This window comes from Micromesistius poutassou (genome assembly GCF_964030765.1).
Source record: "Micromesistius poutassou genome assembly, chromosome: 1".
Classification (NCBI taxonomy): domain Eukaryota; kingdom Metazoa; phylum Chordata; class Actinopteri; order Gadiformes; family Gadidae; genus Micromesistius; species Micromesistius poutassou.
Window position 1 is genome coordinate 6,219,747 of NC_140271.1, and position 12,500 is coordinate 6,232,246.

General features: G+C 53.2%; 1 protein-coding gene across 2 annotated transcripts in view; it reads right to left on the reverse strand.

The window, feature by feature from the left end:
- Positions 1–3,820: 3,820 nt before the first annotated feature.
- Positions 3,821–12,500, reverse strand: part of LOC311370799 (C-Jun-amino-terminal kinase-interacting protein 4-like) — a 27,081-nt gene continuing 18,401 nt past the window's right edge. The window contains exons 20-31 of one of the 2 annotated variants that reach the window (XM_084488108.1): positions 12,281–12,458; positions 11,030–11,227; positions 10,679–10,922; positions 10,459–10,563; positions 9,877–9,957; positions 9,384–9,451; positions 8,875–9,023; positions 7,832–8,003; positions 7,122–7,235; positions 6,845–7,018; positions 6,482–6,613; positions 3,821–4,553 (exon numbers count right to left, since the gene is read on the reverse strand). In XM_084488108.1, the coding sequence (XP_084344234.1) occupies positions 4,435–4,553; positions 6,482–6,613; positions 6,845–7,018; positions 7,122–7,235; positions 7,832–8,003; positions 8,875–9,023; positions 9,384–9,451; positions 9,877–9,957; positions 10,459–10,563; positions 10,679–10,922; positions 11,030–11,227; positions 12,281–12,458 (1,734 nt within the window). In that variant the 3' untranslated portion in view covers positions 3,821–4,434. The remainder of the gene's footprint in view (positions 4,554–6,481; positions 6,614–6,844; positions 7,019–7,121; positions 7,236–7,831; positions 8,004–8,874; positions 9,024–9,383; positions 9,452–9,876; positions 9,958–10,458; positions 10,564–10,678; positions 10,923–11,029; positions 11,228–12,280; positions 12,459–12,500) is intronic. The other variant, XM_084488109.1, reaches the window with a different exon arrangement.

Consider the following 12,500-nt stretch of genomic DNA (forward strand, 5'->3'; position numbering starts at 1 on the left):
GCAGAGGACAGATAAAGAGCGAGCGAGAACAGGTCAGGGTACCCTCGCTCTCCTGGCCAGCGTCTCCATCACTGGAGGAGGCTGACGTCACCGTGACAACCAGAGAGAAGGAGACCAGAGAGAGAGCGCCGTCCCACAGGCAGAGGGGGGGGGGGGGTGAAGTGTCCACGTACTCAATTATTGAAGGGGTTGATGTTATTGTTGTTCAGCTCCTCATGGATAAGAGGCTGAAGAGGGCTGGAGCTAAGACACACATACCGCTCCCTATAGATCCAGCCTATAGCCTGCTCCCTGAGAACCGCTCCCTATAGATCCAGCCTATAGCCTGCTCCCTGAGAACCGCTCCCTATAGATCCAGCCTATAGCCTGCTCCCTGAGAACCGCTCCCTATAGATCCAGCCTATAGCCTGCTCCCTGAGAACCGCTCCCTATAGATCCAGCCTATAGCCTGCTCCCTGAGAACCGCTCCCTATAGATCCAGCCTATAGCCTGCTCCCTGAGAGCCGCTCTCTGGCCACGGTGAACAGGTCTGAACGGGAGCTGAGCTCAACGAGACGGACACCTCTATCGTACTGATGAGCTCGCAGCCCATCACGACTCCTCACTACCTTAAACGCCCAGGGCCACATGAGGTCCCTGATCTGTCTGTCCCTCATCCCCCACGCTCTCCCAGCCTGGGCGTCCGACGGCCGGCTCACAGACCTCTGGAGGTCTGCAGGACGGCTCACATCGTTCATGTCCTATTCTTGAAACAGTTTCTTGTTTTCAGCTCAGTATTCATCCCACTCCTACCTTCAATAACCTTGAATAATAGCACTGTGTGTGTATGTGTGTGTGTGTGTGTGTGCGTGCGTGCGTGCGTGTGTGCGTGTGTGTGTCCCATCTTTACTAGTGGAGCAATTGATTTCTGATCAATGATTGTTCCATCATTGATCAGAAGAGACACATAAAGGAGTCGGTTTGAATAAAGTTTATTCTCCAGAGAAGATGAACCCACAAGCACCAAAGGAAGGGACTGGGAGGACTGGGAGGGACTGGGAGGACTGGGAGGACGGACTGGGAGGACTGGGAGGACGGACTGGGAGGGACTGGGAGGACGGACTGGGAGGGACTGGGAGGACGGACTGGGAGGGACTGGGGACTGAAGCAACCAGAGAGGTGGTGGGAGATGACGTCACTGTAATGTTTTCTTTCTGCGTGGAGGAGAGACCTTCAGTCTGTGGGCGGAGCCTCTGAGGATCCCCTCTTCTGCCTGACATCAGCAGCCCACCTCCTCCTCCACCTCCTCCTCCAACACCTCCTCCACCACCTCCTCCTCCTCCACCTCCTCCTCCTACACAGGGAGGAGGCGTCACCTCGTGATGTCATTCCATGGACGTCGTTCTGTGGGTGTGTGCTGAGAGCTCCATGCGACCCGCAGCTCGGTAGGTCCAACAGCGCCCCTGGTGGTGAGGCGGAGCAGCGCCCCCTGGTGGTGAGGCACCGCCCCCTGGTGGTGAGGCACCGCCCCCTGGTGGCGGAGCAGTGCCCCCTGGTGGTGAGGCGGAGCAGCGCCCCCTGGTGGTGAGGCGGAGCAGCGCAGAGCGGCCCAGTCCTCAGACACACTGCTGCTTCCTGGTCCAAATAACAGAAAATACTTATTTTACTGAATATATATTTTGGTCTTACATATATAGACAATTTGGACCATGATAAATGGTTATGTAAAGGAAGAATAGATTAAATAAAATAATTTTATATATTTACAAACGCTGTTTTGTGATAATTGTGTGTCCCCTTGACTACAGCGCATGCTGTAGTCGGGGCCGTTCCTGGGCCGCAAACCAGCGGCCCAGGAACGGTTCAGGGGGCCCAGGAACGGTTCAGGGGCCCCAGGAACGGTTCAGGGCCCCCAGGAACGGTTCAGGGGCCCCAGGAACGGTTCAGGGGCCCCAGGACATGTAAGGCTGAGACACAAACAACATGACAGCAGTTCACAAACTGTCAGATTGACGCCTGAATAACTCAGATTATAATATTTTATAATTAAGTTATTTTACAGGGAAGAGAAGACAAATTCAGACCGCATAGTTTAGGAAAGCTTTTATGAAATGCTGTATCTTGCTATGTGTATATATAATATGATATAACATGCTATACCATTAAACATGATATAGCACCACCTGGTGGGTGAATATCATATTTTTACATTATAATGTTCACAATGGTGCACTAACAGATGAAATATAAGGGATTCTTTGTGTCTCTCCACTAAATACGAGTCGTGACTCCGTTTCCATGAGATAAGAGTTTAATACATTGTTAAAAATAAGACTATGATGCTGTTTAACCCTTTAACACACACTTCAAATGGAGTCGCTACACAAAACGTGTTCTTTGTGCTGTACAGAAACACACATCAAGCACACATTACACACACCGCACGTCTGATGCACTACAGGACGATTGTGTCACTTCCCACCGACACACACACCGCTCTGCAGCGCCCCCCAGGAGAGCGGCGGTACTGCACCACCCCGCAGCGCCCCCCAGGAGAGCGGCGGTACTGCAGGTGAGAGTAAAGGGCTGATTATGGTCCCAGGTTCATGCAACACAAGGGGGTTACGTCCGTTACGTCCTTGCGGACCCTCCTTGCGTCCACCGCAAGGGCCTGCGCACCTCCCAAAAATTGTAACCTTCCTTCGAGGCGACGCAGCAGCAAGGGCTGTGATTGGTCCGCTCACTAAAACCCGACGCAGAACCATAAAGGTTCAGGACGGCGTGGAAGCGTCTGCGGGGTCGTTGCGTTGCCTGAAGGTGGGGCCGTAATCAGCCCTTCAGCGGTGGTCTCTTAAAAAACATGCATAGCTTAATACAATGAATGTGTCGTTAGAAAAAGAAATCGTCTAAATAAACGTGTAAATGGTTTCTTATGAATTTATGGTTTGCTGAAAATTAGATTTTAACCATTATTTACAATCATGTAAACTTTTTTTAACAAACCATAGCCAACTTTTAGAGATTTAATGTAGAAAGTTACATTCTGAACCAGCAACAGGCTCAATAAACAAACAAAAAATACCAAAAATAAATACTGGAATGGCAACATGATATTTGTGTCGTTTAAAATCGGAATGAAATGGCAAACAAAATAGAACTCAAAGTAGGCGGTCCTGCTATAGTAACTACAGACCTGTTGTATACAGGTATAAATATATACAGGTATAAGTACAGGACAGTCAATGGCAAAAGGGAGAAAAGGCAATGAAAGAATAGAAGCAGGATTCATAAGAGGAGAGACTCTCTCTCCAACATTAACATTAAAACTATTTAAAAGTGCCAGACAAAAATAACGTGAATAAAGTTCCCTGCTAATCTAGTCAAATAAGCATCCTTCAAATCATCTTCAACAAGATTTAGGAAATGTAAAACTAACAGGATATTCTACAGACAATTCTCCTTCTTTGTCCTCGGGCCAGTGGGCGGATGAGTCCTGATCTGAGGTCTGTTCCTCACAGTGATCCTCAGCATCACTCTTCAGTAGCGCTGTCTGAAAGCACTACAGCCACAGTTAAAGTGCAGACGGCGAGCAGAACGGAAGACGACAGAGACCCTCCACACCATATCACCGGAGGGGAGGGACGGGGAGGAGGGAGGGAGGGAGGGGAGTGAGGGGGTGGAGGGAGGGAGGGAGGGGAGTGAGGGAGGGGAGGGAGGGGAGTGAGGGAGAGAGAGAGAGAGAGAGAGAGAGAGAGAGAGAGAGAGAGAGAGAGAGAGAGAGAGGAGGGAGGGAGGGGAGGGATGGAGGGAGAGAGAGAGAGACAGGAGGGAGGGAGGGGAGGGAGAGAGAGAGAGGAGGGAGGGAGGGAGAGGAGGGAGGGGAGGGAGGGAGGGAGGGGAGGGAGAGAGAGGAGGGAGGGAGGGAGAGGAGGGAGGGGAGTGAGGGGGAGAACGAGCGGGGGGGTGGATGGAGGTCGGGGGTTCCGGCGGTTCAACAAATAAACCAATCAGGACGTTCCTTAAATCCGCTTCCTTCTCTGGATCATTCCAGATCATTCAGGAACGACCCGCCCCTCGACCCCAGGGTGTAGATGAGTTTAGGCATAGAATTCATCCTCAAAGAAAAGAAGGTAGCTCGTTCATGCACACACATTTAAAAAGACACACAAACTGTAGGACACACACACACTTCCCTAATGCATAAAAATAATCCAGGATGAGGAAACGTTTCAGAAGAAAAAGAAAACCTGAATGTTCCGTTGATCTCTGTGAGCGTGTTCCCTTTGTCTGATGAGCGCTAAACAAGAAGCTTAAAACAACATCTCCTGGACGGACTCGACAGCCTCCGTAGAAAACACTCAATAAATGGTTTTGTTGGTTTGTATAAAAGTACTCTGGGACGACCACGTGACACAACGTGAGGACGAGAAGGACGAGGAGGAAGAGGAGGGCCGGTCAGTCCCGGCCGGCCGCCACCTGCCACACGATGAGGTGGCTCCGCTCCGTCTTGGGGGCGCTGGACGTCTGACCGTCCGCCGGGTCCAGCAGGCCGTCCAGCTCGCTGCCCTCATCCCCTGGGGAGCAGAACCGGCCTCAGAAGAACTCTAGTGGAACCTAGAACCAAGAGCCTCAGACAGACTCTAGTGGAACCTAAAACCAAGAGCCTCAGACAGACTCTAGTGGAACCTAGAACCAAGAGCCTCAGATAGACTCTAGTGGAACCTAGAACCAAGAGCCTCAGACAGACTCTAGTGGAACCTAGAACCAAGAGCCTCAGACAGACTCTAGTGGAACCTAGAACCAAGAGCCTCAGACAGACTCTAGTGGAACCTAGAACCAGCCTCAGACAGACTCTAGTGGAACCTAGAACCTAGAGCCTCAGGTTCTAGGTTCTAACTATCTACGGTCACTCATAGACCTCAAATGTCTATGGGGAATAACATGGGGTTTATGAATGATCGTACATAACAAACTCTGTAACTCTGTAGCTTTTACTTCTCCGGAGAAGTAAAAGCTGCGTCACGTTTTTGAACAACACACTTTTTCCATCTAGTTTCCACTGGGTTTTGGATTGTCGGGCCGTTAAAGTAGTTAACTATTATGAAGAAGCATTTTGCTAACCCGGATCTGCGCAGACTTGGGACGTCACGACTCCCCCAGTCAAGGTTGCATAGCAACAGCAATGTTTCATAGTTTGTCTTCACCGAGATGGAGTTCAGTGGCACCAGAGCTCGTCCTATGGAGGTGGCGCCAACGCTGCTCGTTCATGTGTGAAACCGATCAAATTGATCTAAATCTCGATAACAGCCAACAAACTGTTATCACGGTCGAACCAAAAAGTCAAGTCGTGGAGAAAAGAGGCTGAACCTCGCCAGTGAATAAGTTTTATACACCACTGAAATCACGTGTGAAATCACGTGAAATGAAGTATGACGTATGAAGTCTGCGCAGATTGGAACTAGCTCCCGGTTAGCATTAATACTCGTAACTACTTTAACGGCACCGACAATCCAAAACCCCAGTGGAAACTAGATGGACAAAGTGTGTAGTTCAAAACGTGACGCAGCTTTTACATCTCCGCCACCTACAGAGTTTGTTATGTACGATCATTCATAAACCCCATGTTATCTCCCATAGACATTTGACCGAGGGAACCGGAGCCTCGGAGGCGGGACTTACTCTTCAGAGGTCTATTTAAATGAGGAACTGGTTTTAATCAGTTACCCGTTTCTTTAATAGCTTATGTCATTAAAGCAGCAGTGGGTACGACGTGAGAGGGTAACGGAAGAAGAACAAACTTTGAACTAAACCACCCAAAAGGAGGTCCCTCCCTCTCTGCTCCTATCCCTACGGTTCTCTATGGGTTGTTGCTTTTAGGTGATTGACAGGCAAGATGTATTGCCTGAACCAATCAGGAAAGAGATGCCCTGATTGGCCAGAAATGAGCCAGGAGTGGTCTAAAATCAAGAGTGTCTCAAAGAGGGAGGAGCCTCAACTCAAAACATCCTCACAGTGTAATTCACTCTCTCATAACTGAAGGAAGGCGATGGCATTTAAACTAATTACACTGTAGAGTTATAACCTACAGCACCTTAACAGTGTCTTCCTGTTAACTAGGTAACTAGTGTTGATGGTTGGGGTTAGGGTGAGTTAACTAGGTAACTAGTGTTGGTGGTTGGGGTAGGGGTTAGGGTGAGTTAACTAGGTAACTAGTGTTGGTGGTTGGGGTTAGGGTGAGTTAACTAGGTCACTAGTGTTGGTGGTTGGGGGTAGGGGTTAGGGTGAGTTAACTAGTGTTGGTGGTTGTGGGTAGGGGTTAGAGTGAGTTAACTAGGTAACTAGTGTTGGTGGTTGGGGTTAGGGTGAGTTAGGTCACTAGTGTTGGGGTAGGGGTTAGGGTGAGTTAGGTCACTAGTGTTGGGGTAGGGGGGGGTTAGGGTGAGTTAACTAGGCCACTAGTGTTGGTGGTAGGGGTTGGGGTGAGTTAACTAGTGTGTCTCACCCATCCTGAAGTCGATGTAGCCCTCCCCCCCACTCATCACCAGGTAGCTGCGCGGCTCGGGGCCGTCCGAGGACTCTGAGGGGGGGTCGTCTGAGCCCGAGTCAGCCCCGCCCTGAGGGGGCACGGCCTGGCCTGGGGGGGGGGGGGGGGGGCACACAGAGGGTTAGAGAACACACACACACCTAGAGACAGAACACACACACACAGACACACCTGGAGACAGAACACACACACCTGGAGACAGAACACACACACACACACACACACACACACACACACACACACACACACACACACACACACACACACACACACACACACACACACACACACACACACACACACACACACACAGTTCCGTACCGGGCACAGAGACGAAGAACTTGACGGCGTCGCGGTGGCCGTGGAAGCAGAGCTGGGCGTGGGCCATGGAGCAGTAGGGCACGGCCGGCCCGCCCTCCGGCCCCTCCTCCCCCAGCACCCGCACCGCCCCCCCGGGCCGCAGGGACCCCCCCGCCACCGCCCCCGTCTGACCGGCTGCACACAGACCAGGAGGCAGCACAACGGACACGCTCAGTACAGTATGACGTCTGGAGGTACAGCAAGTACGGGTGTGTGTGTGTGTGTGTGTGTGTGTTACCCTCAGACAGGGGGATTGATACGATGACTCCGTTCCCCGTCCCGACCCACAGCCGCCCGCAGGAGACCATGAGGGCCGTGATCCTCACGAAGGAGAAGCCCAGCTTACCAGTCCCTACACACACACACACACACACACACACACACACACACACACACACACACACACACACACACACACACACACACACACACACACACACACACACACACACACACACACACACACACTTGAAGTTTAGACCCAATTGGAGAAGAGAGAATCCAAGACAATATCCACCACCAGCTGAACCCCCCTGAACAGAAGTTGTAGGATTGGTTACAGTGTGGTTGATGGTCCATGGGTTACAGTGTGGTTGATGGTCCATGGGTTACAGTGTGGTTGATGGTCCATGGGTTACAGTGTGATTGATGGTCCATGGGTTACAGTGTGGTTGATGGTCCATGGGTTACAGTGTGGTTGATGGTCCATGGGTTACAGTGTGGTTGATGGTCCATGGGTTACAGTGTGGTTGATGGTCCATGGGTTACAGTGTGGTTGTAGGATGGTCCATGGGTTACAGTGTTGCTGTAGGATGGTCAATGGGTTACAGTGTGGTTGATGGTCCATGGGTTACAGTGTGGTTGATGGTCCATGGGTTACAGTGTGGTTGATGGTCCATGGGTTACAGTGTGGTTGATGGTCCAGGGGTTACAGTGTGGTGTGGTTACCCAGCATCTTGCTGACGTAGGGCTCTATGTCCACGTCCTGGAGGTGCTGGTGGGTGTGGGCGTGGAACAACCGCAGGGTGGAGTCCAGGCGGATGGAGACCCACACGCCCTCGCCCAGCCAGGCCAGCTGCCTCACCTGGCTCTCCCTCCGGGGGTGGGCGTCCAGCAGCTTCTGCTCCAGAGACACATCATCACCACCTCACCCTCACCACCTCACCCTCACACATCACCACCTCACCCTCACACATCACCACCTCACACATCACCACCTCACCCTCACACATCATCACCCTCACACATCACCACCTCACCCTCACTGACTCACCACCACACCACCTCACTCTCACACATTCACCACCTCACCCTCACATATCACCACTGCACCACCTCACCCTCACACATTCACCACCTCACCCTCACACTGACTCACCACCGCACGACCTCACCCTCACACATTCACCACCGCACCACCTCACCCTCACACATTCACCACCTCACCCTCACACTGACTCATCACCGCATGACCTCACCCTCACACATTCACCACCGCACGACTGCTCATCACCCTCACACATTCACCACCGCACGACTGCTCATCACCCTCACACATTCACCACCGCACGACTGCTCATCACCCTCACACATTCACCACCGCACGACTGCTCATCACCCTCACACATTCACCACCGCACGACTGCTCATCACCCTAACACTGACTCGCTACCGCTAGGCACAGGGACTCATTCACCCTCACTCTGGACTGAGGAGTCAGCAGGAGGGGTGAGGGGAGGAGGTGGAGGGGTGAGTAGAGGAGGAGGTGGAGGGGTGAGGGGAGGAGGTGGAGGAGGGGTGAGGGGGTGAGGGAGGAGGGGCTACCTCTATCTTCATGGCGTTGGGCTGGATGGAGGAGGAGGGGTGAGGGGGTGAGGGGTGAGGGGGTGAGGGGTGAGGGGGAGGGGCTACCTCTATCTTCATGGCGTTGGGCTGGATGGAGGAGGAGGGGTGAGGGGGTGAGGGGTGAGGGGGTGAGGGGGAGGGGCTACCTCTATCTTCATGGCGTTGGGCTGGATGACGTAGATCTTGTTGCGGTAGCCGCACCACACGCGGTCCTGGACCACGGCCATGCAGCGGATGGAGTGGTGGGGCCGGCCCAGGTCCAGGAGGTGGTAGTTGGTCAGGTCCCACTGCCCGTCTGGGGGAGACAGGGGGGAAACAGGGGTGAGGAACAGGACTAGGGTCCCACTGCCCGTCTGGGGGAGACTGGGGGGAAGGAACTAGAGCCAGTAACACTCACCAGGCTCCTGGGATCCCACAGAGCAGGCTAACAGGCTAACAGGCTTGCAGGCCTACAGGCTAGCAGGCTAGCAGGCTAACAGCTACCACTCACCAGGCCCCTGGGATCCCACAGAGCAGGCTAACAGGCTAACAGGCCTACAGGGTAGCAGGGTAACAGGCCTACAGGCTAACAGGCCTACATGCTAACAGGCCTACAGGCTAACAGGCCTACAGGCTAACAGGCTAACAGGCCTACAGGCTAACAGCTACCACTCACCAGGCCCCCTGTGGAAGATGGCCAGCGTCCCGTCGGCCAGCGCCACCAGCACCCTGCCTCTCACATGGCTGAAACAAAGACACCCTCACGCTATTCATGTATTCATGTCGACATGTGGCTCCATGTGTTCATGTGTCCGTGTATTCATGTGTCCATGTATTAATGTGTCCATGTATTTATGTATTCATGTCTTTGTATTTATGTGTCCATGTATTCATGTATTCATGTGTCCATGTATTTATGTCTCTGTGTATTCATGTGTCTTTGTATTCATGTGTCTGTGTATTCATGTATTCATGTGTCCATGTATTTATGTGTCTGTGTATTCATGTATTCATGTGTCCATGTGTCTGTGTATTCATGTGTTTTTGTATTCATGTATTCATGTGTCTTTGTATTCATGTGTCTTTGTATTCATGTATTCATGTGTCTTTGTATTCATGTGTCTGTGTATTCATGTATTCATGTGTCCTCATGTGTTCACGTCTCTTACACAATGTTGAGGATGGAGTCCTTCAGCTTGATGGCGTGGAGACACTTCCTCCAGCGAGCCACGGCCGAGTGGACGTAGAGGCTGGGAGGAGAGGAACACACACAGCCCAACTCAGGTCTAACCCCAACCCTAACCCAACTCAGGTCTAACCCTAGCCCAACTCAGGTCTAACCCCAACCCTAGCCCAACTCAGGTCTAACCCTAGCCAAACTCAGGTCTAACCCTAGCCCAACTCAGGTCTAACCCCAACCCTAACCCAACTCAGGTCTAACCCTAGCCCAACTCAGGTCTAACCCCAACCCTAACCCAACTCAGGTCTAACCCCAACCCTAGCCCAACTCAGGTCTAACCCCAACCCTAGCCCAACTCAGGTCTAACCCCAACCCTAACCCCTCAGCGGGCATGGGAAGGGAAGCCGGAAGGATCACAACAGCAGCCTCTAGGGGCCCCTTCTATAGAGCAGGTTCCTCTAGGGGCCCCTTCTATAGAGCAGGGCCCTCTAGGGCCCTCTTCTATAGAGCAGGGCCCCCTAGGGGCCCCTTCTATAGAGCAAGGCCCTCTAGGGGCCCCTGCTGGCCTCACCATCCGTTCTGGGCCCCCAGCCACATGGTGGGCAGGGCGCTGCTCATGCGCAGCACCTCTCCCTCTGATTGGTCCTCAGACTGGGGCGTGGCTCCATCAGGCTCCCTGCAGATCAACACACACACACACACACACACGGTCAGAAACACACACCCCGCCCAACACACACACACACACACACACACACACCCAGCCCAACACACACACGTGCGCCCCCCACCTCTCGGCGCGGGCCCCGGGGCCCTCCGTGGGCCCCACGCCCAGCGGGTCGGTGAACACGTGCTCGGTGTAGGTCTGGCTCTGGGCGGGCCCCGGGGCCCCCTCCTCCGGGCCCTCCTCCTCGCCCGCGTTGGCCTCTGTGGCCTCGGTGGCCTCCTCCGCCGTGGGGACCCCGTCCTCCTGGGGGGCCCCGTCCGCTGCGGGGGGCCCCTCCTCCAGGGGGCTGCCCTCCCTGGACAGCGGCACTGTGGGGGGGGGGAGACACGGACCGGTTCAAGGGCCGGCCCACAGAGGGCCCCACCCTGAAGCCCCCCAAAGCCCCCCCAGATAAACACAAGGTCCCGGGGCCTACCCGTGTCCGGGGCCCCGGGGGGCCCGGTGGAGATGCGGGCGCTGGCGGTCTGGGGGACGGCGGTGGTGCCTTCGGGGGCCGGGGGCCCGTCGCTGCCCGCTGAGCCCACGCTGCCCGCCAGGGAGGCCCGGTCCCCCTGCCCCGCCTCGGGGTCCGGGGGGGGGTCCTGGCCCGCACAGAAGTCCGTCTCTAGAACGCCTGGGGGTCAGAGGTCAAGGTCAGAGGTCAAGGTCAGAGGCGTCAGGGACGGTGAAGAGGAGCGCTCTCTAGGGCTGGACGCTACGGACCACAACGTAGATCAGACGCTAACGCTATTACGTCACGTTCATTCCATCTTCTCATTTCGATATGAATGCTTCTGAAGGGGTCAAATACAGGCAGCTAAATTGCATAGAACAAATTCAAAATCTTTTCTCAAGTTATTTACTAGTTACTAGTTTAATATTATGCTTAATAGTATGCATTTCTTTCTCCACTTGGTCGCGGACCTTGCCCTATAGTTTTGGCATCTCAATTTGGCTGAAGTGTGTGCTGGCAGGTAACGCGCACCTGGGATCCAGTGTTTGGACCGTCTCTTTACAGCCCTTTCTATCGACAGTGTGACAGGGAACCATGTCCTTACACAGGTAAACAGTGACGGCGTTTGTTATCTCCTTCCACCGCTGGCTTTTTTTGGTATGGACTGGCTTTGGAAAATGCCTGTGGAAGCGAGGCTACCAGCGTCTGTCTCGTACGGTGAATGAGAGCTTGTGAAGGGACTACTGCCAATAGCAGACTGCCTGAGAAGGCAGTATCGCTGTCAAATCCGTCCCTGGGAAACGTAACATTGCGCCAAATTGAAAAAGGAACTATGTTTCCATATTTCCAGTAGTTATGCGTAACTTTACTTTTTACATGAAAAAAGTAGTTATGTTACTGTATTGACACGTTACTTTGTAACGTGTTACACACAACACTGTCTACCGGTCACACGGTCAAAATCCATACCGTAGCTTATTCCAAATTCACACCGGTGTACTCTCTATATCGTTTACACCGTACACCCTTACCCTCTACCAACACATCTACTAGTGCCTGCCTGCTAGTAAGAGTATAAAGACAGCCTAATCTAATCTAATCTTAGGGTTAGGTTAGGTTAGTTTAGGTTAGGTTAGGGTTAGGGTTAGGTTAGGTTAGGTTAGGTTAGGTTAGGTTAGGTTAGTGTTAGGGTTAGATTAGGTTAGGGTTAGGTTAGGTTAGGTTAATGCTGACCGGGCACGCTGGCGATGCAGAGCACGTGGGTGTTGCAGGCGTAGAAGCTGTCCAGCTGCTCCGAGGGCAGCGAGGCGTCCAGCACCAGCACCTTGGTGGAGGAGTGGGTGCTGATACACAACCACACCCTGCTGCTCCTCACCCCCACCTCCTCCTGGGGCTCCCCCCCATCCTGCTCCTACAGCCAGGGAGAGAGGAGGTTAGAGCAGGAGAGGAGGTT